We start from the raw sequence: 22,223 nt of genomic DNA, 5'->3' as shown, positions 1-22,223 counted from the left end.
AATATTAGGCTGGTTCTTTGGTTGCCAGCCCCGTAAGTTAATGGTGCAAGCCTTCAAATACTGTCTCCTGTGGACAGGCTTGCGTGATAGTTCATGGGGTGGAGAGACAGCTAGACAGAGAGAGCTTCATTTCCTGCTTCAAAGCCATATTTTTTTTGGTAAAAACGGTGCTTTTAAAAAAAGCCCCTGTGATCACCACAGCTAAAAGCATCAAGCCACTTTCTACAGCAGGGGTGGTTACCCTTTTTTGGTCCACATTGACTGACCCACGGTCAACCAAAGTGTCAAAGTTCACACTCTGGAGCTCCCAGGTTGCCACCAAATGCAAACTTCACTGCTAAGGAGCAACTGGGGGCATATTTTAAGGCTCCTTGTTGTCCCTTTGGAGCCTGTTCCACACCTGACATCACATGACACTGGGTCTGGGGCAGATGCGTATCACTCAGGGGAAGGAACCAACTTGCGGAAACCAGATTAAGACCTCTGATGGGCCTGATTTGGCCCATAGGCCAGAGGTTCTGCATGTCGGATCTTCAGAAACCTTTTGTGTTTTCGCGGTCCCTCCCACCCCACCCCCCTCTCTCTAGGTTTTGTTCCATATTTCCCACGATCTCACACTGGCAATTCTGAGCCATCAGACTGCTTCCTGGGAGGAGACAGTGAAAGCCACTCTTGCAGCTGTGACCCGTAGCTACGATGCTGGAAACTTCAGACTTATGCAAGAAATCTGCAACCTCCTCCTCCCTACAGGTATAAAAACTCATCCCACATTTACGTCAGTAAATCCATTGGAACAGATCAAGACTTCGAGCCCCCTAACTTACAAAGTTCCTATCCAAGGATGGTATTCTGGTAACCTTCCTATAAGAATTTTGCTTTCTTGGATCCCATCATTGGCACCTCTGGCTTCCCTTTTATTCATTAAAAGGGCATAGTTCAATTTGTCACTTAAGCAATATTGAGCAGAGGCTGCATTTGCATGTAATGGGATGCCACGGTTCTTGGGTTAAGAAACCGTACTCTGCATGCAACCATGTTCCTCCAGCTTTGATGCACGTTGATAAGCAAACCAGGAAAGGGATAGCTGTGTTGCATCAGAAGCTAGAACTATGAGTTTGTATCCATCTCAATCATTGCATACACAGAACATCTACTGTTGGGGCATCGGAACTTCCCCTGTGAGGGCACATGAAGGAGGAGAGGGAAGGAAATTTTCATCATGCTCACGTAATGATTTAGTTGGATACAACCCATGACTTTTTGCCCTGGTACACCACAATCCGTAAGTTTAGCAGAGAAATATAATTAATAGATTAACAAAGCAGTTGTACTGAACTGTTGAAAGGGAGAAGACTGCTTACGTCCTCCTTGTTCTATACAGTATGCAGATTATGGATAATCAGCGCAGTGTTCTAGAGAAGTTCTGTTGTGTAAACCAAGGCATTGTTTTAAAAAATAACTAACATTCCACTCTGTATCTGACCCTGATTAGGCTGGCAGAGTGAGGCATCTACAAGGCCACTTCCAATGACACTTCTTGTATTTCTGCTTAGTGACGGGGATGTCTTCTGTGTTTTACTTCTTTTGGATACCACTGAGTTGTAGCTTTGTCACAGATGAAACACTGGAGGGTATCTAGGGGGAGGAAGTTCTACATTAAATCACCTGTCATGTAGTCCCTCCTGAGTGAATCAGGGCAAGCAGCCCATCACATGAATGCCTTCCTCACTGTGCCAGCCTAGAAGGTATGGTAAATGAACCCATGTTCCTTTCCAACTGTGCATATATTACGTTTTGACAGGTTGCGCTCATCTAAGAGAGAAGCTGGACAGCACAGATTTGCAAAGTATGGCAGCCTGCAAAAGCCTGGAGGCATTTGTAGCTTATGGGCAGCTATACGATCTCTGGTGGAACCCGGAACGTGTGGATTTGCGTGTCGTGGAACAACCAGGGCTGACCTCTGAGGCTTGCACTTTTGAGCTGTCCACTCCTGGCCAGAGTAACATCGAAAGAGTCTCTTTGCCTGAAGAAACTGAAGTTGAAGATCCGCTTTCAAGAGGACATAACAATTGCACACACTCAGAGACTGATTCAGTAGCCAGCTCAAGCCTTTTAGTGGAAAGACAAGCAAAACTGAGGGGCTGTAGAGTGCTCCTTTCAGAAGAATATGCTGCAATCCAAAGTACAAAGAGAGAGATCTCTAGAATTCAGCAGACTTTGGCAGACATGATCAACCAACATCAGAAAAACAACCTCCACCAAAGTGCCACCAACAGCCAGGATTTAGCTGAATCCCCAGCAAGCCAGAGTCACAAGTAAGTGGTGCATTTTAGTGATGATGGTAGTGCTCAAAGCTGGCTGTGGAATCCCATTGAACTAGGCCCCAATTCATAAATTTCTGTTGTGTGATAGTTGTAAAAAAAAAAAAAAACCAAGCAAACCCTCAGACCTTCTGACGGTGTGGTTGGGATTACCAGATGAGAGAAGCTCTGTTGTACTTGCAGAAGTTGTTCCATGTTTGGATTGATTTAGTTGGATATGACACATGGAAAAGGTGTTAATAGTCTCTCCACTCAGTGTGAGCTTTTCAGGGAGACCTTGGCTGTGAATATTTGATACACTATCCCTGAGAGAAACCTTTGACACACTTCACAAAAAACTGATCTGATTTTTTTGCTTCAGACAAGTTGCTGCATTCCTTCTATAGTGGTATTTATTATACGGAAGTCAGTTTCATAATGTTTAATGACACAAAGTTATCAAGCCTTATAAGGTAAAGGTAAAGGTACCCCTGCCCGTACGGGCCAGTCTTGACAGACTCTGGGGTTGTGCGCCCATCTCACTTAAGAGGCCAGGGGCCAGCGCTGTCCGGAGACACTTCCGCGTCACGTGGCCAGCGTGACATCGCTGCTCTGGCCAGAGCCAGAGCCGCACACGGAAACGCCGTTTACCTTCCCGCTGGTAAGCGGTCCCTATTTATCTACTTGCACCCGGAGGTGCTTTCGAACTGCTAGGTTGGCAGGCGCTGGGACCGAGCAGTGGGAGCGCACCCCGCCGCAGGGATTCGAACCGCCGACCTTTCGATCGGCAAGTCCTAGGCGCTGAGGCTTTAACCCACAGCGCCACCTGCGTCCCCTAATCAAGCCTTATAATCACACTTTAATTTCTAAGTTAAAGTGAGTGGCAGGTTGGGAATATTTAACTTTTTTGTATTTTTGAAATTGTGATCTCTTAAAACTTCTTTACAGTAAGGAACAAGTGAATGAACCAGTTTCTCTGCTAGATTTGACAAAACAACTAACAGAAGCAAAACAGAAACTGGCAGAGTTCCCAGATAGTATAAAGGTAAGTCTGACTTTAACATGGAGCAAAATCCTTGTTTCCCTGCATTACTTAACAGCACAAGCTTGTGGGAAACTCAGCCAGATGGGCAGGGTATAAATAATAAATTATTATTGTTATAACTTCACAGAAGGAAATCAAGAGATTTGGGTCTCCTTGAAGATATGTTTGAAGATGCTTGTTTTGTTGCAGCAGTAGGTGGCTAACCTGTGGCCCTACAGATGTTAAGATTCAATTTCGCCAGGGAGAATGGGAGTTGTAGTCCAGCAACAGCTGGAGGGCAAAATCCTGTTTTTTACAAGATCAGTTGGTTTAAAAATCTGCATAGCACTCGTTTCAAGCTACCCTTTCAATGATGTCAATGACTGGTTGGCAAAACAGCTGACTTGTACAGCTTCAAGTTGGAAAAGTGAATGAATTCTAAAATATGTGACCCCAGAATATACATGTGTGATAACCTATGAGCAAGCGAGTTATGTTCACCTGAAATATGCAGCAGTCATCACTGAAGATACCCATGCAGCTGAAAAGCTGCTTACTGCAGCAGCACAGTGTAGCTTTAAAATATTGTGGTCTTTGGAATAGCACTAAATCTGGCAATGTCATTATATTGATCGTATAATGCTGCTGGGAAATGTGGTAAGATATATCACCTCAGCTTGGAGTTATACATAGGAGTTTCCAGTGTGTAAAAATACAATTATTTTTTTTCCAGGTTTCTCCCTTCCCCGACGTACTTGAGTGCTGTCTTGTTGTGCTTCACATGAGTGTCCAGCACCATGAAGTAGTTCCAGAATTACAGGAGAAGTCATTAGAACTACTTAGAAAATACAAAGGAACTCACATTTGTAAGGACGAAATATGTCTCATTCTAGAATGGATGAACAAGATACTTCTACATAGTCATGCCAGTCCGTGAGAGCTTTTTGAAATAATGTGCAGAAAGAAAACCCAACCTACCAGAAGTATCCATTTTTTTTTCTAGTGCTGTCAACTTATTTTCTATTTTGAGGCAATACTCTGTGGAAGGATTCTCTAATGTACATTCTCTAACGTACATAGTTTCTATGAACTTTCTGTGCACGACAATTGACCAATAAATAGTATATGTTCTAAAAATGAAATTTATTTTTTCATCACTGCTTTCATAAGCAAATTTTGCAAAGATTTGAGGATGGATGCTGCCCACTGCACGAAGGGACCTGCAAGGGCACCTTTAAAAAATGCTAGTATAGATTATACAAAGCACAGTTGACCGCTCATCATTGCAACCTTGTGAAGATATCTTACACCAAAAGTAGGATGGGGAATAAAGAAAAAAAAACATGCATGGATGGTGCTAATTGTTGTATGCATATCAATTAATCTTGCGTATAAGGTAAGGCAAGATATTCTTGACCTCCCCTCAGTATACCATTTTCTGTAAGTACAGTGGTACCTTGGTTCTCAAACTCAATCCGTTATGAAAGTCTCTTCGACTTCCAAAACATTCACAAACCAAGGCCCCGGATTGGCCCCGGAAACAATGCCGACAGCCGAAATGGAGGTTTGGCTTCCAAAAAAATGTTTGCAAACTGGAACACTTCTGGGTTTGTGGCATTCAGGTACCACTGTACATTATATTTGCCACAAGTCTTAGGAGATCTAAGGAGACAGAAGCCACTAGCTGAGGGTGGGGTGGAAAACAGCAGCCTTTTAAGACCCCCAAAGATCCAAAAAACTCGCTTGATAGCACTCATTGGCTAAAACTACTGAAGGGGGGGGGGGTAACTTATCTCACAGAAATCAGTTGGCAGATTAAGGCATGCTTCCAGCTTTGCTTTGTAGCTTTTGATCTAGGAGACCTTTTTAAAACACAATTTCAAAAGAAGTGTGGAAAAAGTCAAAAAGTCTCATGCCTTAAGAAAATTCTTTATTTTACAAAATTAAGAACCAATCATATATACATGAGCATTTAACTGCAACCAGTGAATACTTTTACATAATGGGGAGTTATTAAGCTTGTTAAAAATACCACACTATCAGGATTTTGTCTCTCCCTCAAACAGATTTTGGTTTTCAAGAAAATTGCTATTAAATGCACTTTTAGTCTGTAACCATTTAACAATTTTGGGTTGCTCTTTAAAGTACTATAAAAGGGACATCTAAAAGCTGAACTAGCCTTCATTGATAGGTACGTGTGATTTTATCCATTTATTCAACAACTTGGTAGAAGGGTAACTTGGAATTAATTTTCGGTCCACATTGTTATTGTAGTCTCAATCATGCAGGCAGTTTTGATTCTATGGTAGTTAAGATGAAGCATACTGCTATATGACACATGGCCCGGCAATCTAAAAGGAGAAGCTAGCTATAATACAAGCCAGCACAACCCTTACGGCTGCTACTAAGATGTAAGCATCTCATGCATTATGTCTCCACCACCAGGGCTGAATGGATCACTTTCACAGAATTACTTACACAAAAGATAAAAGCTAGCAGAGGGCTTAGGAACACATCACCCTCACAGAGAGCAAAAAAGGTTTAAAATAAGCTTTCAAAAGCTAAATCTGCAAGTGCATGAGAGAACTGCAGCACTGCTGAAAGTTCTGAAATGACCTGCGCCTTGCAAATTCAGCAAGTTTTAAAAGAAAACAGAGGTATATACACTGTAGTTTGTATCTGTTTTTACTTATGAGCATGACACTCTACCAGCCATTATGAAACTGCTGATTAGAATCAGCCAAGATTCATAGCAAAGATGCCTTTTGCCCTCTGTAAAAACGCTAGTTCTTCTGCCATGTGTTTGAGATGTAACACTTTAAAGGAGGAAGCTTGCCCCCATGGACCCATGTTCTGTTGAACAGCATTCTGTTGTCACTGCTGCAAATTGTTGATAATAGCCAGAATACTCATTTTCTCTTGAGCTGCTTCTACATCTTCACTCTGTTTCTGAGCCACTCCCGTACCAAGGCCATAGAGTCTCCCACAGTACTTTGCATCATCAATTGTGTCCTCAAAGAACAACTGCAAAACAGAAAAAAATACACGTCACAAGTTGTTTCATATGACTAACCAACTGCAGAAACCATGGAAAGGGAAACTCTGTCTAGTCAAAGGAAAGCTGGAGATACCAAGGTGGTTAGAATTTGCTGGCAAGCTACTGCACACTCTCACTATTTGGTTGGAGACAAGACACGCCTACCTCTTTCATTCTGAAGAATGCCATCCCAGTGAGTAGTGAGTCTGATCCAGCTTGGTGCTGCCGTCCAATCCGCTGTAAATCCAGCTGGTCAGCAACTTCCTGAAGGCCTCCCTGCAAGAGAGAAGAAATAAGACCTAATCCACCTCACTTCTTCTCTGCCTATGACAATTACAGAATCATAGAGTTGGAAGAGACCACAAGGGCCATCGAGTCCAACCCCCTGCCAAGCAGGAAAGACCATCAGAGCACTCCTGACATATGGTTGTCAAGCCTCTGCTTAAAGACCTCACAGCATTTTACAAGAATTTCAAATCGAAGGCCAAGGGTTAGACTTGTATTTATTAATAAGGTTAACCTTGGACAAGAATTTATAGTTACTATACCAGCAAGCTTTAGAAACTACAATACAAACACAGAGCTATCAAACAAGTTCAATTTTGCTATCGGCATATCTTAGTACACGCCTCAGGATTGGCATTTGGACATTTGCCTCCAAACTCAATTTGATCAACCCATGAGTCATAAATTTAAGTGAACAGTAATAAAAGTGCAGTTCACAAAATGTAAAACAAAAAAATTCTAGGTCGCCAGAGACCAGTCGCAAACTTCTTTCAGAGTACCACATCAGATCACAGGAAGACTCCCTATAACACTGGTGTGAAAACAGCTTGGTGAATGAGGCATATGTGCACGATTACTCACACAGAGCAAGGATCGAGTGCACACTTCTGCCATTTGTATTGAATGACACCATGGTACAGTAGGTTGCCACTCACACAATGGTTGTTTATTGCAAGGAGCATGCGACACTGGTCATCAAATAGTAGGCCAGTAGCAGGGAACCATTTTTCTGTGGGTCATATTAACAGTGGCTGAGGCTGAGTCAGTGTCAGCTCTTTTTCTCCATCATTGTTTTCCACACCCTATACCCATCTCTAAGAAAGCATAAAGGCAGCTTGGTTTTATCTGCTTTCAGCTGTCCTCAACCCCCCTGTCTCTCTTTCTGTCCCTTCTTCAGCTCTATTCAACCCTCCATTGCAGTCACCAGCCCACACTCCCTCTCAATGCAAGGAAGATTCCCACACACACCCCTCATCTTGGCAAAGCTCATCTGCTCTGCTATCAGGGAGATTTGGTAGTCTGGTTAATAGGAAGGAAGTGATGGAACACTGTGAAGATGCTGGTCATGTACCCAGCCCAGCAGTAAGAGAGTTGCAATTCAAACCAATTCTACTACTGTTATACTATTTATTATTTTTAAAGCCATAAACCTACCAAATAATCCATATTTCAGCTCACTTTGTTTACATCTATACAAAGCAGCAACCAATGTATCTCGAATTTTGCAATTACAGTAAAATCAAGTACTGTACCTTTAGGTTTTTGCAGCTCTTCATGAGGTACTTAACGTCATATATAGATGGAAAGAAAAGGTTCAAGATATGAAAGAACTCATGTTCTTCTTCTGGAAGTCTTGAATCTGTCAGAAGTTTTACCATATAACCGAAGTCATAGCCACTGAGGAAGGAATTGTGCAAAGACAGATCAACCAGTGGTTTAAATGCATTATTTTCAAACCTGGCTGGTACTACTAAAATGCTGTTACTAGGAGATATCCTAGAAACAGTTACTAGAAGGTACCTTGAAGCCAAGGTTATCATTATTATCAACATTAATTAACAGTACATGCTCAACGCTCAACTACTGCAGATTTCTGGCAGGGAAAGAACATTTCCCAAATAGGGTCTTTTTGGAATTCATAGTGAATCATGTAATTAATTTAATCAACCAGCAAGCACTTGAGTGCTGGTAGTTCTGAAAACTAAAAACAAGACAATGCTTCACAGAATTGTAGGATTGGAAGGACTCTGAGGGTCATCTAGTCAACCCCCTACAATGCAGGCTTTGTTCTGCAGGGGGCCGACTAATAAGCTTATATTTATTTACAAAGGGCACAGAACAGTGATGCAGAATCCTACACTGTGGAGTCTTACTTTAGCACAAAGAATTTCATCACCTTTCCCATCTCTCATAATTACCTCACTCAATAACCCGTTCAAGTTAAGGGGACTTAAGCAGAAGGGGAGAGTGGAAAGCACTTGCTCCCAGCTTCTCTGTCAAAGGCCCCCAACGTAAGCTTTATGGGATATGCAAAACTCTACAATCAAGCATAAATTTTTCACAACATAACATAAAAGTGGCTAAATGTTAGAAGTGAAATGCTATTTGACAAACCTGTGAAATGAAAGCCACTTGACATTGTCACAGAGCACTACACCAGAGGTCATAAGTAGTTCAGCAAAATGCAAGGTATCAATCCCTTCCTCTTCATGCTTCTGAAACTGCAATCCAGAGCTTGCAAGAAGGTCGATTGAATCTTGAGAATACATATCTTCCCTAGTGAAAAGGGCAAATAAATGTTCTATATCAGGTCTTCACTGTACCTAAATGAATCAGTGGAACTTTTATAATATTTATTTATAACCCTCCTTTTCTCCCAATGAGGCTCAAGACAGATTACAAATAAAAACATGAACCACTAAAAACACAGGGGAAAAACAATCATCTAAAAGCAATTAAATATTGATAGAATTAAAACTATATACATATATAAAATCAGTGTAAAACATAGAAATAATTACAACAGAAACAGCACGACAGTAGCCCTTTTATTAAAAGAAGTCAATTCCCAAAAGCGTCTTGGAGCAAGAAAGTCATAACCCAGGCAGGCTTGTATGAGGAACAGCTGCTATCCCTGTGCAAAGTGAGAGCACACTTCCAGACTCTCTAGAATAAACTCCTCACTGGGGAATGAGAGAGGAAAGTCCACAAAGAAATAGGAGATTGGGAGTGTGTAAGTACAAAGGCCCCAGAACATTTGAGTAAATGCAGGGCCACTATGTCTACATTTACCATAAAAAATGCCAGCTTCCTGCCATATACTGGGGGTAAAAAAAAAAATGGAAGACATTTATGTTTTGACAATATTTTCCAGCTGGATAAAAAAGTATCTCCTTTAGGTTTAAAAATAATAAACATTTGCCTTGAATTGTTTTTTGTGCTGCTTGTATGGCATATTTGCAAACTACCATGAGAAGCATGTAAAAGGCAATTCGTAAATTAAAAAGTTATAATGATACTTACAAGAAATACTTTTTCCTGATTAGGGTGAAGGGCCTGCTAAAGACTTAAAGCCCGAACAATTTGGCAATAGTCCTAGGTTTAAAAGTGATTTTTAATAACATTTTGACAAAAAACCCATCATTCTGTGCCGGCACATTGATTTGAAACATAACCCCTTCATATTGAGATGGGATTTTTTCTAGCTGGCAAGCAGCTCTTCCTCCTATGTGGGAACAACCTTTCAGAGAAAAACTGATTCACACATCTCCCAACTTTGAAGACTTACGTAAGATTGAACTTGAAATTAAACTGCCATGTGTTGATCCCAGCAGGGTATTCGCCTTTCTCATTTGTGAAGGTCAGGCCTAGCTGGATGATTTTCAGCAGATCAACATTGCATCGGAGCAACTGATACTGATAGTCTATAGAGCTGCGAAATTCACCTATTGGTCGAACAACCACCCCAGGAAACTCTGTGTCCTAGAAAAACAAAGAGAAGTCCAACCCAAACCTTGTAAGTTCTATTCACAGATATAACACACACCAATGCAATAAACACCACAGACTATCTCCTGAATTCTGCAGTTGCCGGCTTCCTGGCATCAGCGTCACAAAAAGTTAATTAAGCATGCATAAAATAATGCCTATAGCCAACTGCAGTTTCTCTTTTTGTGGCCCTTTCCCTTCTTTGGTGAAACATCTGGGGCCCCCCAGCCATTCTAAAATGGGAGATAAAGTGAGAGAATGCCTGCAGCACTACAACTGCATAGCCACTCCTCCCCCTGGATACAGAGGCACATGGTGATTCAGATGCCCTTGGCAGCTGTTTTTCCAGCCTGTTGCAGGCACTATCTGTGCACTATCTGCAAAGTGAATCCTTCATGTGCCATTGCCCCTGAATTCAACAGAAGGAGTAGAGATAAAAGGTGACTGGGAGGGACAAGGGAATGAAGGACAACAGGAATGCAACAACAACAACAAAAGGTTTTCTTCACCTACTGTAGTAGTTTAAACTGTAGTAGTCTAATTAGCTTAATAAAAGTAAAAAAGCAAACCTCAGACTGATTAGAGTCCTGCTCCCACAACTCTAAGCCATGTTCCGGAACATGTGAACTGTTCCTGACTGAAATACAATTTTTCAGTTTCACATAGGATTTGCATAAGCTAAAGAGCAAGGGACATGGCTCTTTTGCACATGAATGAACACTACATATTTTCAGATTCTGGAACAGAAGAACCCGTTATCTTAGGTTGTGGTCACTCAGTGAACTAGAGACTATTTAATCTACATAAACTCTACAATCTTTTAATAACTAGGCTATGGTGCACGCTAAAGGCATCTTCACATACCATGTCTTTTATCAATCTAGGCTGTCATATGAGTTGGCTGGGAAGGAGCTTCTCTTAGGTTTAACCTCATTGCAAAAGGAACTTTGTACTTGCTTATAGCTTCATCCCCTACAGCCCAAACCAATGAAGCTAGGCATTTGCTCATCTGATATCTCAATCTGCATTAAGGACACTGAAAATCCTCCTAAATTTCATCAGGTGTTATATCACATCTACCAATTAGCTGAACACACTAATTTAAGCTATAATAACTCATTTGTCTACATATAAATCCTATATTTAGAAAGCTGAATACTGGAAGACATATTTACCATTGCGATGTAGCTGTAACTAAGAACTATTTCCCGAATTTTTCTCATTTCCTCTTCTAGATTATTTGCCCATACTTCGCAGATCACCTGACTGTTTTCTGCAAGTGCCGCTGGCATCCTGAGGGATTTGCACCACAATCACAAGAGCAGGGTGGGAGCGCCAAGATGTCAAGATAAACCACCCTAAATATGTAGGAAAAATGACAAGTGCTTATTCCAGCAAGCTATTCATTTCAGAGAAAAACAGAGAAAAACTTCAGGGACAGGGAGTCCAATCCTATACATGGTTACTTAGAAATAAGTCACAGATGGCAGAGTTCCACTCAAGACTTCCCCTTTCTCTCCCTGCATACCCTCAAAATCAGCTCTAGGGGCTCCCCCCAACCCCCAGATCAGATTCTGAGGGGAAACAATAGCAAAGCTGTAGCCACTGTCTGGTGAGCATGGTTATCAGTGGTTTATTACAGTATTTTGTATCTTCCTTAAGGGTAGAAACACTAAAACTATTGCATTTTCTACATTTGTGTTTTGCTGTTTCGAAACAGGCGTTTGTGTAATTCTTATACTGACTGGAAGACAGATCCACTTTCTCCAGCAACACCCCAGAGACTATGCATAAGGCTTGTGCCCTGGATCCTTGTAGACTGCAGCAACTAGAGACAGAAACAGGACATATTCCTTCAAGGTCCATATATTGGCCACAGGATGTTCTTTTTGAGCAGGCATTGTACATAATTCTGCCACAGCATACACATTTTCCAATGCATCTTGGATATTACAATTTAAATAGATCCATTCCACACAATGCAGGAATTGGGCCTTAAGTGTTGTGGCACTTACCCTTTGGAATTTCCTCCTCTTGAATATTAAACAAGTCTTCAGTAGTCTTTTCAGTGACTACTGAAGACCTTCTTTCAACAGCCTTTTTAAGTTGAGATCTTTTCCAGTCTGATTTTGTGCATATCAGAACTGTTGTTAAGATATTTTTGAAGATATTTTTGCTGTTTTGCCTCTTGTTGTTTGCTGCCCAGGTTCCTCTGGAACGAAGGATAGGATATAAAATTAGTAAATAAATATGCATCTTGACCAGAGAATGTACAAAAAGACTGTTAAGATATGCACATTCCTAAAAGACTGGTGTTTTAAAAAAAGAAATTCAAAATGCACAAGGCATGCATTACTGCTTCTGCCTCCTGAAAAAGTCCATTGAAAATCACTCATTTCTTCCCATGCAAAGGCAAAAGGCAAAGAACTTGGGAGAAGAATATTTATGCTGGGTTCACAGAACAGGGTTATTTAATGTGGCCAAGTTTGTGGGTGGCACCAATTTCTTTTACAGTAGTGAACACCAAAACAGATCACAAAGCATTTCAAAAGGATCTTTCTGAATGGAGTGAAACAACAACATAAGAATTGGCCTCCACAGTCACTTATGGACTCACTGTTAAGACCATATTCATGGAAGACAATCCTACTCAGCTACAAGTGATCACCAAAGAAGAAGGAGGCAAATGAAGATGTTAAAAGTAGTATGATGAACTTTGGTGCAAAAAATATCAATTTCATATATATACCAATGGAGGCTGAACTGGTAATAACTAACCAGGAAAAAAATATTTCCATTTAGAAAAAGAAAGATGAAACATAATACAGGTTTATAAAAACTAAACACGGTATAGAGAAATCAGAAATAAAAACACATTTTTCCCTCTCTTGTAATACAGTAACAGAATGTCAAACTATGGAATTCACTACCACAAGATTGGTGACAATATTTACCGTATTTTTCGCCCTATAGGACGCACTTTTTCCCCTCCAAAAATGAAGGGGAAATCTGTGTGCGTCCTATGGGGCGAATATAGGCTTTCACTGAAGCTTGGAGAGCAAGAGGGGTCAGTGCGCACCGACCCCTCTCGCTCTCCAGGCTTCAGGAAGCTATCTGCAAGCCTGGGGAGCCCTCGGGAGTTCCCGCAGGGCTCCCCACACTGCGGATAGCAGCCTGCTGCACGGAGCGCAGGGCACGCTGAAGCAGAGCGCCCCACGCTTCAGGCAGATATCGGCCAGCCCCACAAGCTCGGGGGACAGTGGGGAGGCGAGCACCGCCATCCCGCTGTTCCCCGACCTGGTTTTGGGGGGGAAATAAACAGAATTTTTTTCCCTTTATTTCCCCCCCAAAAAACTAGGTGCGTCCTATGGGAAGGAGCGTCCTATGGGATGAAAAATACGGTACTTCCAGTCTCAAGGTCTAGTAGTAACTTGGCTTCCTCTCTTATGGTGCTTTATTTCACACTACTTTGTCTAACCTTTTGACTATGAAAACTTTAGGCTTCTCAGAATTGCTTGTTGTGAAACAAGGATTTTGTTTTAAGCCTGCTGCTCTGAGTGTCCCTAAACACAACCAAGTGAACATTCTTTTCACTATTTTATATGAATCTGCCAGCATCTTTTTCTAAACCCAAGTAACCTTCAGTAAAATTATCTGCCCTAAAAACCATGCCATTATTCTGAACATTCTTCTTGCATTTCCTTATTTATATTTGCTTTGCAGAGTAGCAGTAACAGTACTAAAAATGCATAAAAATCAACAGGATTGTTTTTGCCTCACAAGTTTGAGAAGAACAATCTTACAGATGCTTCAAACTGTGCTGTTTCCAAAATATTCTATGAAACCAAGTTATATCTTAGATATTAAGAACTTTCATTATGTATAATCATTTTTAACCCAACAGTCTTTAAAGAAAACCTCATGTAACAATCACAAAATTCTTAAACTATGTCCACTAGTTCCAAGTATATTAGTATATTTGTTAATTACGCTTCACCACAACACTCCAGTGTTACATCTAAAATAGGCAATACAATACTGTACAGTACATCATTTTAATCAGACTGTTCCGCCTCACCCAAACAGCAGGTAATACTGTTTACTGATCAATCTACTTCACATTCTGCTTTCAGTGAGTTATACAAATCCAAAAAAGCAGGATTTCCAAATTATGCTCTGAATCATCCCTCAAACCCCTTTAACAAGGCAATCCACCCAAACATTTCTTTGCTAGAATTAGCTTCCTATGCTCCACCCCAGAAGTTAAGAAATATCTGTATTTTCTTGCAGCCTCTGCTCTCCCTCTTTGGTTCTCTCCTTGCCCTGGAAGCTTCCACCCCTCCAAGCATCACCCGCATCCAACACCCTCCTCCATTCGTTCACCAGTACTTTTCTGCTACTGTCCCACCCCCCCGAGCGGGAATACAGACTGGAGCAAAAAAATACCAATTTTCTGCTTAAATGCGAGGCCTCCTTCGATCTCCGTAACAGGGAAGGAGGCCGGGGTTAGAAAGGTAAGGAAACATGGACGAAGAAACAAATCGGCTTAATAAAGAGCACAATATTCTTACACGCTAGAGAGTCTTTTGTCTAGACCGACCTGGACTATGTGACTTCGCAGCAGAAGCCTCTCTCGTCCCTGATCCCTTCCAACAGAGAGGGAATATTCTTTCTCACGAAAGAAGCCTTTGCAGGACAACTTGCGCGCGTGTGTGTTTCTTCGCCCGCCCCCTGCGATGCAAGAAAAACCTCTCCGCGCGGAAGTTTAGGCCCTCGCTTCTACGTGCCTTGCGCGGAAGGAGGAGGAGGAAACGACGGCGCCACAAACCTCTGAGGTGCTGGAGCCCCTGCTCTGCCTTCCCCACCTTGGGAGCTACGCAAGCGAGAACCGAGGGTTTAAAAAAAACACCACCCACAACCAGGAAATCCGGTCAGCAAACAAAGGAGCTTTCCCGCCCGAGACCCTCCAGAGGCTCCTCCCTCCCCCTCCCCCTCCCCGCCCTCTCGGCCCCCACCCTCCCCCCGCCTGGCCTAAGGCCTAAATGCGAGCTCAACGCCTCACCAGGAGCGCGGGGAAAGCGAGCGCCGGGCCGTTGCTCCTTTCCGCCGCCTTGGTCTTCCTCTGGTGGGGTCCCTTCTAGGCTACCGATTTTCCATCGCTCGATGGTTTGCTGAGCTGGGCGTCTTTTTCTCTCTATCGCTCTGTTTTGCTCCCTACACGCATGCGCTCTAAGCGAGCCTTTCTGGGGCAGGAAGCATCCGGCTTTCCGTAAGAGACGCCGGAAAGAGGAAAGAGAGCGCCCTTTTGCACGTGAACACTGCCTGCAGCGGCTCCTCCTCCCCGCTGTGTTCCAACTGCGCCTGGGAGGCGTTGGGTAAACCCAATGAGCAACGCGTGTCCTGTCGAAAGGGATGGCTGAGTTTTTCGTTTTATGCGTTATGGAGCAGGATTCAACGGCGGCAGAGGCCGCCCAGAAAGGAGGAGAGGCGGCTATGAAAGCGATCGAGCTGTTTTGTTTTGATTCTGGCAAGCTCTGCTTCAGCAATTGAGGCAGCAATCCGAAAAGCAGCCTGGTTTGGGAATAATAATAAGCCTCCTTGAACCCCGTGGGATTCATTCCCATAAGATTTATTCCCGAGTGAGAATGTATGCTAATACGCCATGACAGTAATGTTAAGCGCACTTGAGACCTGGTTCTGGACTTTGAAGTAAATCCATTTCAGGTCACTGGGAGTCATTCCCAAGTAATTGCATTACAGTTTTTAACCACAAGGCATTTTGAAAGCGTAAGGACTTTGCTTCCAAGTGTTGTAAATAAAAATATGCCCTTTTCCCTTATGGGGTATCCAAGAACCCATATAGAGTCCTTACATAGGTTCCCTATTGGTAGGAGAAAATAACAGAGGCCAACCAGAGAATATTGAGAAGCAAAGCAGCTAGTAAGCTTGATCTTTATTGATCTGTTGCAACAGGGTGCTCCCCTCACGCGCACGAAAGGAGGAGGACCCACAAAAATGCTGTGCAATGGCTTATAAAGACTTTTGAAATTCCCATCCTGTAGACCAAGACCACCCCCAGAAACATGATACATACATCACAGAAGGGGTGTAACCTAAGACCACCCCTCAGATACATCACAGAAAAGGTGGTCTTAAAACAGAAATTTCAATATTGTTTTTCTCTTATCCTTGTTTGTTTTCCTGTCTGGCAGGTTACTTGATTGGATTGCCTGAGGAGCCTGGCCATTCTTTTGTAGTGATAAATAGTGATAAATCTTAGTTCCTGGGCGTGTCACAGGCTCACACCCTATTCAAACACATCAACATACCCCTAAGACAGGATTTGTGAAGGAAAAGACAATGGGGAGGTTTTTCCACTTTGACCATGCAGAGAAACATTTGCTCAGTTTAGGAATCAAAAATGGCTTCAGGTCAGTCTTCCTGTGCTTGATCTATGTACGTGCAGTTATGAACATTACCATATATCTAGACCTCAAAATTCCTATCACACAAGGTAAAGTGGGATCATTCTTCGAAATAGAGCCTGCAAGTTGAAAGTTTCCCTCACTACGATTTGTTGTTGTGACCCCATGGACCAGAGCACGCCAGGTTTTCTGCTGTAGATCGCCTCTTCTATGATATATATGATGTATTGGGGGGTGGTCTTGAGCTACAGGGTGGGCAATTTCAAAAGTCTATATAATGGCTTGCACACCATTGTTCTGGGTTCCTCCTCCCTCCTGCATGGGGGGGTGAGCACCCTGTTGCAACAGTTTATTAAAGATCATGCTTTGCTGCTTGACTTCTCAATGTTCTCTGGTTGGCCTCTGTTATTTTATCCTACCTATAGAGAACCTACATAGGGGATCTGTATGGGCTCTTGGGTACCCCATAACGAAAAAGGAGCACCTTTTTCTTAAAGGTAAAGGTAAAGATACCCCTGCCCATACGGGCCAGTCTTGACAGACTCTGGGCTTGTGCGCCCATCTCACTCAAGAGGCCAGGGGCCAGCGCTGTCCGGAGACACTTCCGGGTCACGTGGCCAGCGTGACATCGCTGCTCTGGCGAGCCAGAGCCGCACACGGAAACACCGTTTACCTTCCCGCTGGTAAGCGGTCCCTATTTATCTACTTGCACCCGGAGGTGCTTTCGAACTGCTAGGTTGGCAGGCGCTGGGACCGAGCAGCGGGAGCGCACCCCGCCGCAGGGATTCGAACCGCCGACCTTTCGATCGGCAAGTCCTAGGCGCTGAGGCTTTAACCCACAGCGCCAGAATCTCTTTATTTAGCGCTCTACGTGGGGCTACCTTTGAAAGTGACCCGGAAACTACAACTAATCCAGAACGCGACAACTAGACTGGTGACTGGGAGCGGCCGCCGAGACCACATAACACCGGTCTTAAAAGACCTACATTGGCTCCCAGTATGTTTCCGAGCACAATTCAAAGTATTGGTGCTGACCTTTAAAGCCCTAACCGGCCTCGGCCCAGTATACCTGAAGGAGCGTCTCCACCCCCATCGTTCTGCCCGTACACTGAGGTCCAGCGCTGAGGGCCTTCTGGCGGTTCCCTCATTGCGAGAAGCAAAGCTACAGGGAACCAGGCAGAGGGCCTTCTCGGTAGTGGCGCCCACCCTGTGGAACACCCTCCCATCAGATGTCAAAGCGATCAACAATTACCTGACATTCATCTTAAGGCAGCCCTGTTCAGGGAAGTTTTTAATGTGTGATTTTAGTGTATTTTTGGTTTCTGTGGAAGCCGCCCAGAGTGGCTGGGGAAATCCAGCCAGATGGGCAGGGTACAAATAATAAATAATAATAATAATAATAATAATAATAATAATAATAATAATAATAATTAGTTTGATCAACTATCTAGTTTGATCAACATGCCCCTGTCTGTGTCCACTCTAGGCAAACAAGGAATGTTGTATTTGACTGCTCCAATGGATTACATCCCACACATATCTCCACCTTTGATACTGCCCTGAGCACTTACTTGATCTGATCTCCTGTCTCTTCCTCTGGTATGGAATTTCTCTGTGTGGTCATTACCTCCTCTTCAACAATGCTCATTTGCCTACCCTTCCCACATTTTGCCTCTTGCTCCTGTTACCTCAGTCCATTGACCCAGGAGCTTTCTCTGAAGCACCATCCTCTCCCTTCTTGCCTGTAGTTTATGACCCATTATTCCCAGTTTTCCTTCACCCTTTATCTCCCAAGAAATGGAGTATTTTGCTTACTCCAGTTTTCTTGAGTTTTTCTTCTCCAACTAACTTCTGCCCTCAGCATTCTATTCCAAAACCAAAATAATTGATAATTTCCTTGTTCTGTAGGTGAGTTCAGCACACCCCATGGCTTTCAGTGCCACCTTTATGCTGATACCTCACTTCACTCCTTTCTTCCTTTATCTGTTCTCAAATCTCTAAATGCCCCTCTCATGTAAGTATTTTTCTAAATGATGTTTCATTGCTCCCTTGTGCTCAAAGAAAAAGGTCTTAACCATTCTTTCCACTCAATTTACTATAGCCACACACAGATAGATGACACTGGTGTATGTTTCAATGGAATTAAACTGGCTTAAATCCAAGGATTATTGACCTCTGTACCAGATGAGGGTGTAGATTATCATTTCATATCAACAAACAAACACACACTGACATCCCCTCCATCAGCAAAATTTCAATGTCTTCTTTACATAGAATAGGAGATAGTTGTTCATGTGCTATTCTCGGTCAGTGAAAGAGTGAAGCATATGGGAAAGTGTCCATGATCTTAGTTCTAGTGACATCCATATCACATCATCTAATCACTGCAGATAAACTTATTGATGTTAGTTAAGTCAAAGTCTTAGCAAGAGATCATCAAGTTGGACTTAGCATGAGGTGTCCCCCGCCCTTGAGAGCAATCAAATCAGAACGTTTTCTGCTGGGTGTGCCTCTGCCCTGATTGGCATCTGCACTATGATCTGCAATAATTGCAGCATACCTCCACTTACGACAAAGGGACACAGGTGGCACTGTAGTCTAAACCACTGAGCCTCTTGGGCTTGCTGATCAGAAGGTTGGCAGTTCGAATCCATGCAACAAGCTGAGCTCCCATTGCTCTATCCCACCTTCTGCCAACCTAGCAGTTCAAAAGCATGCCAGTACAAGTAGATAAATAGGTAGTGCTGTGGCAGGAAGATAAACGGCATTTCCTGAGCCTGAGAGAACTCCACACCATAATGGTGAGTGTTGGACATCATCTGGAGGGGCTATTCCATAGAGTTCAAGAGCACCCCGAGGGACAAATGGTGGGCTGCTATGCCATCATGGAACCCATAAAAGCTCCAGAGAACCTGAAAGCTAATTTACACCTCCTTGAGAGAGGCACCATAGAACCAGTTCCACAGCATCAGTGTTCCTCCAGAGTCTTCTAATGGTCCTCAAGAAAAATAATGATTTCTGCACCATTCTGATCTGCTTTCTTGAACTGTTCCATATAGGTCTGATCCATTTCAGAGGCTCTTCAGCATGGAGATTACCTCGTCTTAATAGGCTTCATGGAAGTATACCGTCATATGCCCATTTTACAACAGCCTAATCACTTCCTGCACTTTGCCCATGGCAAGGAGAAACTCTCTCATTTGACCTCTCCGCAGTACCCCAGGTTTTCACCAAATTCATGATAGCCCACCTATGCACCTGGTTGCCCACCAATGCACCTGATATGTTCACATCTGGACAACCTTATGGTTACCAAACCTTCTCAGTCATGGGAGCACAGAAGGATTGGGGAACAACCATCCACTGCCTAAAGGAACATGGCTCCATCAGCAACAGAGGCAAGACCCTACTGATCCCCAACCAATGTCTCCAACATATAGGAGTGGTGATAGACATTCCAGGATGAGACCAATCTATTCAAATGTGCTGAGTGACATTTGACATCCATCTCAGCCATTCATGCGAAGAAGGGGATACTCAGCAACAAGGCCAACTGGCTGAGGCTCCAGCAGATTTAGCAGGATAAGTGGACTCTGCACAGGGAGGAGTCCCTCCAGATCTCCCAGAAGTGGGGCCACCTGTGCATAGCCCTGTTCATTTCAGCAACAAATATGCAAGTGGACAGGCACGTATTCCAAGTCCATTATCAGAGGGAAGAGGACATGGATGCCTTCACTGCCCTAATGGCCACAGGGGTTGTTGTGACCCCTCCACTTCTGCCCAGGTTCCTAAGCAGAGTCCAGGTTCTTCACACACAAGTGGTTCCAAGTTTCTTGGACTTGGGATGGACCTCAGCTCCATCCTACCCTGGCATCTCCCTTTGAGGTTACATCTCCTCTCTCAGAGGTCCATTCTTCATCTGGATCTGGAGTGTCCACAGCTTCATGCATGGAAACTAAACACCAGAGCCTGAAAGAGGGACTGTCTGACAGAGTCATCACCACTATCCTTGCCTCCCTCTGGGACTCCACCTAGTAGATCTAGGAGGCTGTATGCCTCCTCTGCTTTTCCAATAATGCTTCCTAGGGAGTTGATGTCCTGCATTCTTATCTCTTTCCTCATTCCATCTCCTTTCACCCAGTGTCCTAGATTAGCACAGTGAATCTGAACGTATTGTTTGTCAAGCCCTCTGTAAGATAGCAACCCAAAGCCCATAGTGAAACCCACAATGAAAGTTCTACCTCACCAGCCCCAAAGAACAGTGCCCTGCCTGAACAATGCCTTGACGATATGATGAATAATACAAAACGGCACTCACATAGAAACACCAACCCATTCCATTTTACCACACCCACATTCAGCTGCATCAAGCTTCAGAAGGAGGAATTGTATTTGAATGCTGAAGCTTTTCAAGCTGCGTCCCACATACTTTCCAGAATGTCAGGAAACCACGCCAACAACACAGAAACCAATAAATTGCACTGCAAAATTCTAACAATCACTGCATTGTTACTATCATCAATATAATTATTTTTATTTCATTTATGTGGTACTCTTCATTTACAACATCACAAAGTAGTAAACAGAATAAACATCCAAATAAATCAACCCATAATCGCAAACAGCAAGTAAAATACATACTAGACTTCTTTGGTGATCACTCGTAGCCGAGTAAGATTGTCTTCCATAAACACAGTTTTAACAATGAGTCCGTAAGTGACCGTGGAGGCCAGTTCTGGATCCACACGTCCTTCCACAGTGGGGAAATTGGTTTCCAGGCGGGAGTTGTTCACAGTGTGGATTTGCCAAGCGTGCCTTCCTCTTAGCATGTTTCTCCCTTGCGTCCTGAGTTTGAGTGTCTTCAAAGCCCATGACACCTTTGGTAAATTGGAGGGGTCGCAGGCAAGTGTTTCCCAATTGTTAGTGTTTATACAACATTTTTTTTTAGATTTGCCTTAAGACAGTCTTTAAACCTCTTTTGTTGACCACCAGCATTACGCTTTTCATTAAGTTCGGAATAGAGTAGATGCTTTGGAAGACGATCATCAGGCATCCACACAACATGACCAGTCCAATAAAGTTGATGTTGAAGAATCATTGTTTCAACACTGGTGATCTTTGCTTCTTCCAGTACACTGGTATTTGTTCACCTGTCTTCCCAAGTGATGTGTAAAAAAATTTGGGGACACTGTTGATGGAATCTTTCGAGGAGTTGGAGATGGTGTTTATAAGTGGTCCATGTTTCACAAGCATACAGGAAGGTTGGTAGTACAATAGCTTTGTAAACAAGAATTTTGGTTTCCCTGTAAATGTCCCGGTCCTCAAACACTCTGGACTTCAATATCGGGAGAAAGCTGCAGACATACTAGATTAATCCTACACCAACAGTGTAGGATTAATCCTACATTAATCCTACATTTCCCATCAGCTGCAGCAAGTGTGGCTGGTGATGATGGGAGTGTAGTTTAACAGCTTCTGTAGGACTAAAGCAGGAGAGGCAACCTAAGGCCCGTTCTAAATCCGTTCCGCGGACGGTCTAGGAATAAGCGTGTTTTTACATGAGTAGAATGCGTCCTTTTATTTAAAATGCATCTCTGGGTTATTTATGGGGCCTGCCTGGTGTTTTTACATGAGTAGAACATGTGCTTTTATTTAAAATGCAT

At 43.1% G+C, this 22,223-nt stretch overlaps 2 protein-coding genes and 1 long non-coding RNA gene across 7 annotated transcripts in view; 2 read left to right on the top strand and 1 right to left on the bottom strand.

The window, feature by feature from the left end:
* The window catches only part of GEMIN5 (gem nuclear organelle associated protein 5), a gene marked incomplete at its 5' end in the record, with an annotated part of 28,524 nt that extends 24,058 nt beyond the window's left edge, over positions 1-4,466 (top strand). For both annotated transcript variants that reach the window (XM_079968179.1, XM_079968180.1), the window contains 4 exons: positions 588-750; positions 1,802-2,315; positions 3,249-3,345; positions 4,058-4,466. In XM_079968179.1, the coding sequence (XP_079824305.1) occupies positions 588-750; positions 1,802-2,315; positions 3,249-3,345; positions 4,058-4,261 (978 nt within the window). In that variant the 3' untranslated portion in view covers positions 4,262-4,466. The remainder of the gene's footprint in view (positions 1-587; positions 751-1,801; positions 2,316-3,248; positions 3,346-4,057) is intronic.
* A 768-nt stretch (positions 4,467-5,234) lies between these two features.
* Positions 5,235-15,384, bottom strand: CNOT8 (CCR4-NOT transcription complex subunit 8). Of its 4 annotated transcripts, none has more exons than XM_079968323.1 (8): positions 15,198-15,383; positions 12,151-12,347; positions 11,311-11,493; positions 9,936-10,129; positions 8,762-8,923; positions 7,900-8,044; positions 6,527-6,637; positions 5,235-6,348 (listed from the first exon to the last, which is right to left on the bottom strand). In XM_079968323.1, the coding sequence occupies exons 3-8, from the start codon at positions 11,425-11,427 to the stop codon at positions 6,199-6,201; spliced, it is 879 nt and encodes a 292-aa protein (XP_079824449.1). In that variant the 5' UTR covers positions 11,428-11,493; positions 12,151-12,347; positions 15,198-15,383; the 3' UTR covers positions 5,235-6,198. The 4 variants fall into 4 exon arrangements, with proteins under 4 accessions (XP_079824449.1, XP_079824450.1, XP_079824451.1 ...); XM_079968324.1 differs by lacking the exon at positions 15,198-15,383 and adding an exon at positions 14,964-15,105; XM_079968325.1 differs by lacking the exon at positions 12,151-12,347 and having other exon boundaries at positions 15,198-15,384.
* LOC307211609 lies at positions 6,596-7,971 on the top strand. The gene is made up of 2 exons (XR_013836529.1): positions 6,596-6,709; positions 6,819-7,971. It is a non-coding gene; the product is annotated as an uncharacterized lncRNA (long non-coding RNA).
* Positions 15,385-22,223: the final 6,839 nt, after the last annotated feature.

The sequence above is a fragment of the Podarcis cretensis genome (assembly GCF_951804945.1).
Source record: "Podarcis cretensis genome assembly, chromosome: 2".
Lineage (NCBI taxonomy): Eukaryota > Metazoa > Chordata > Lepidosauria > Squamata > Lacertidae > Podarcis > Podarcis cretensis.
This window is presented reverse-complemented; position numbering and strand designations above follow the sequence as displayed.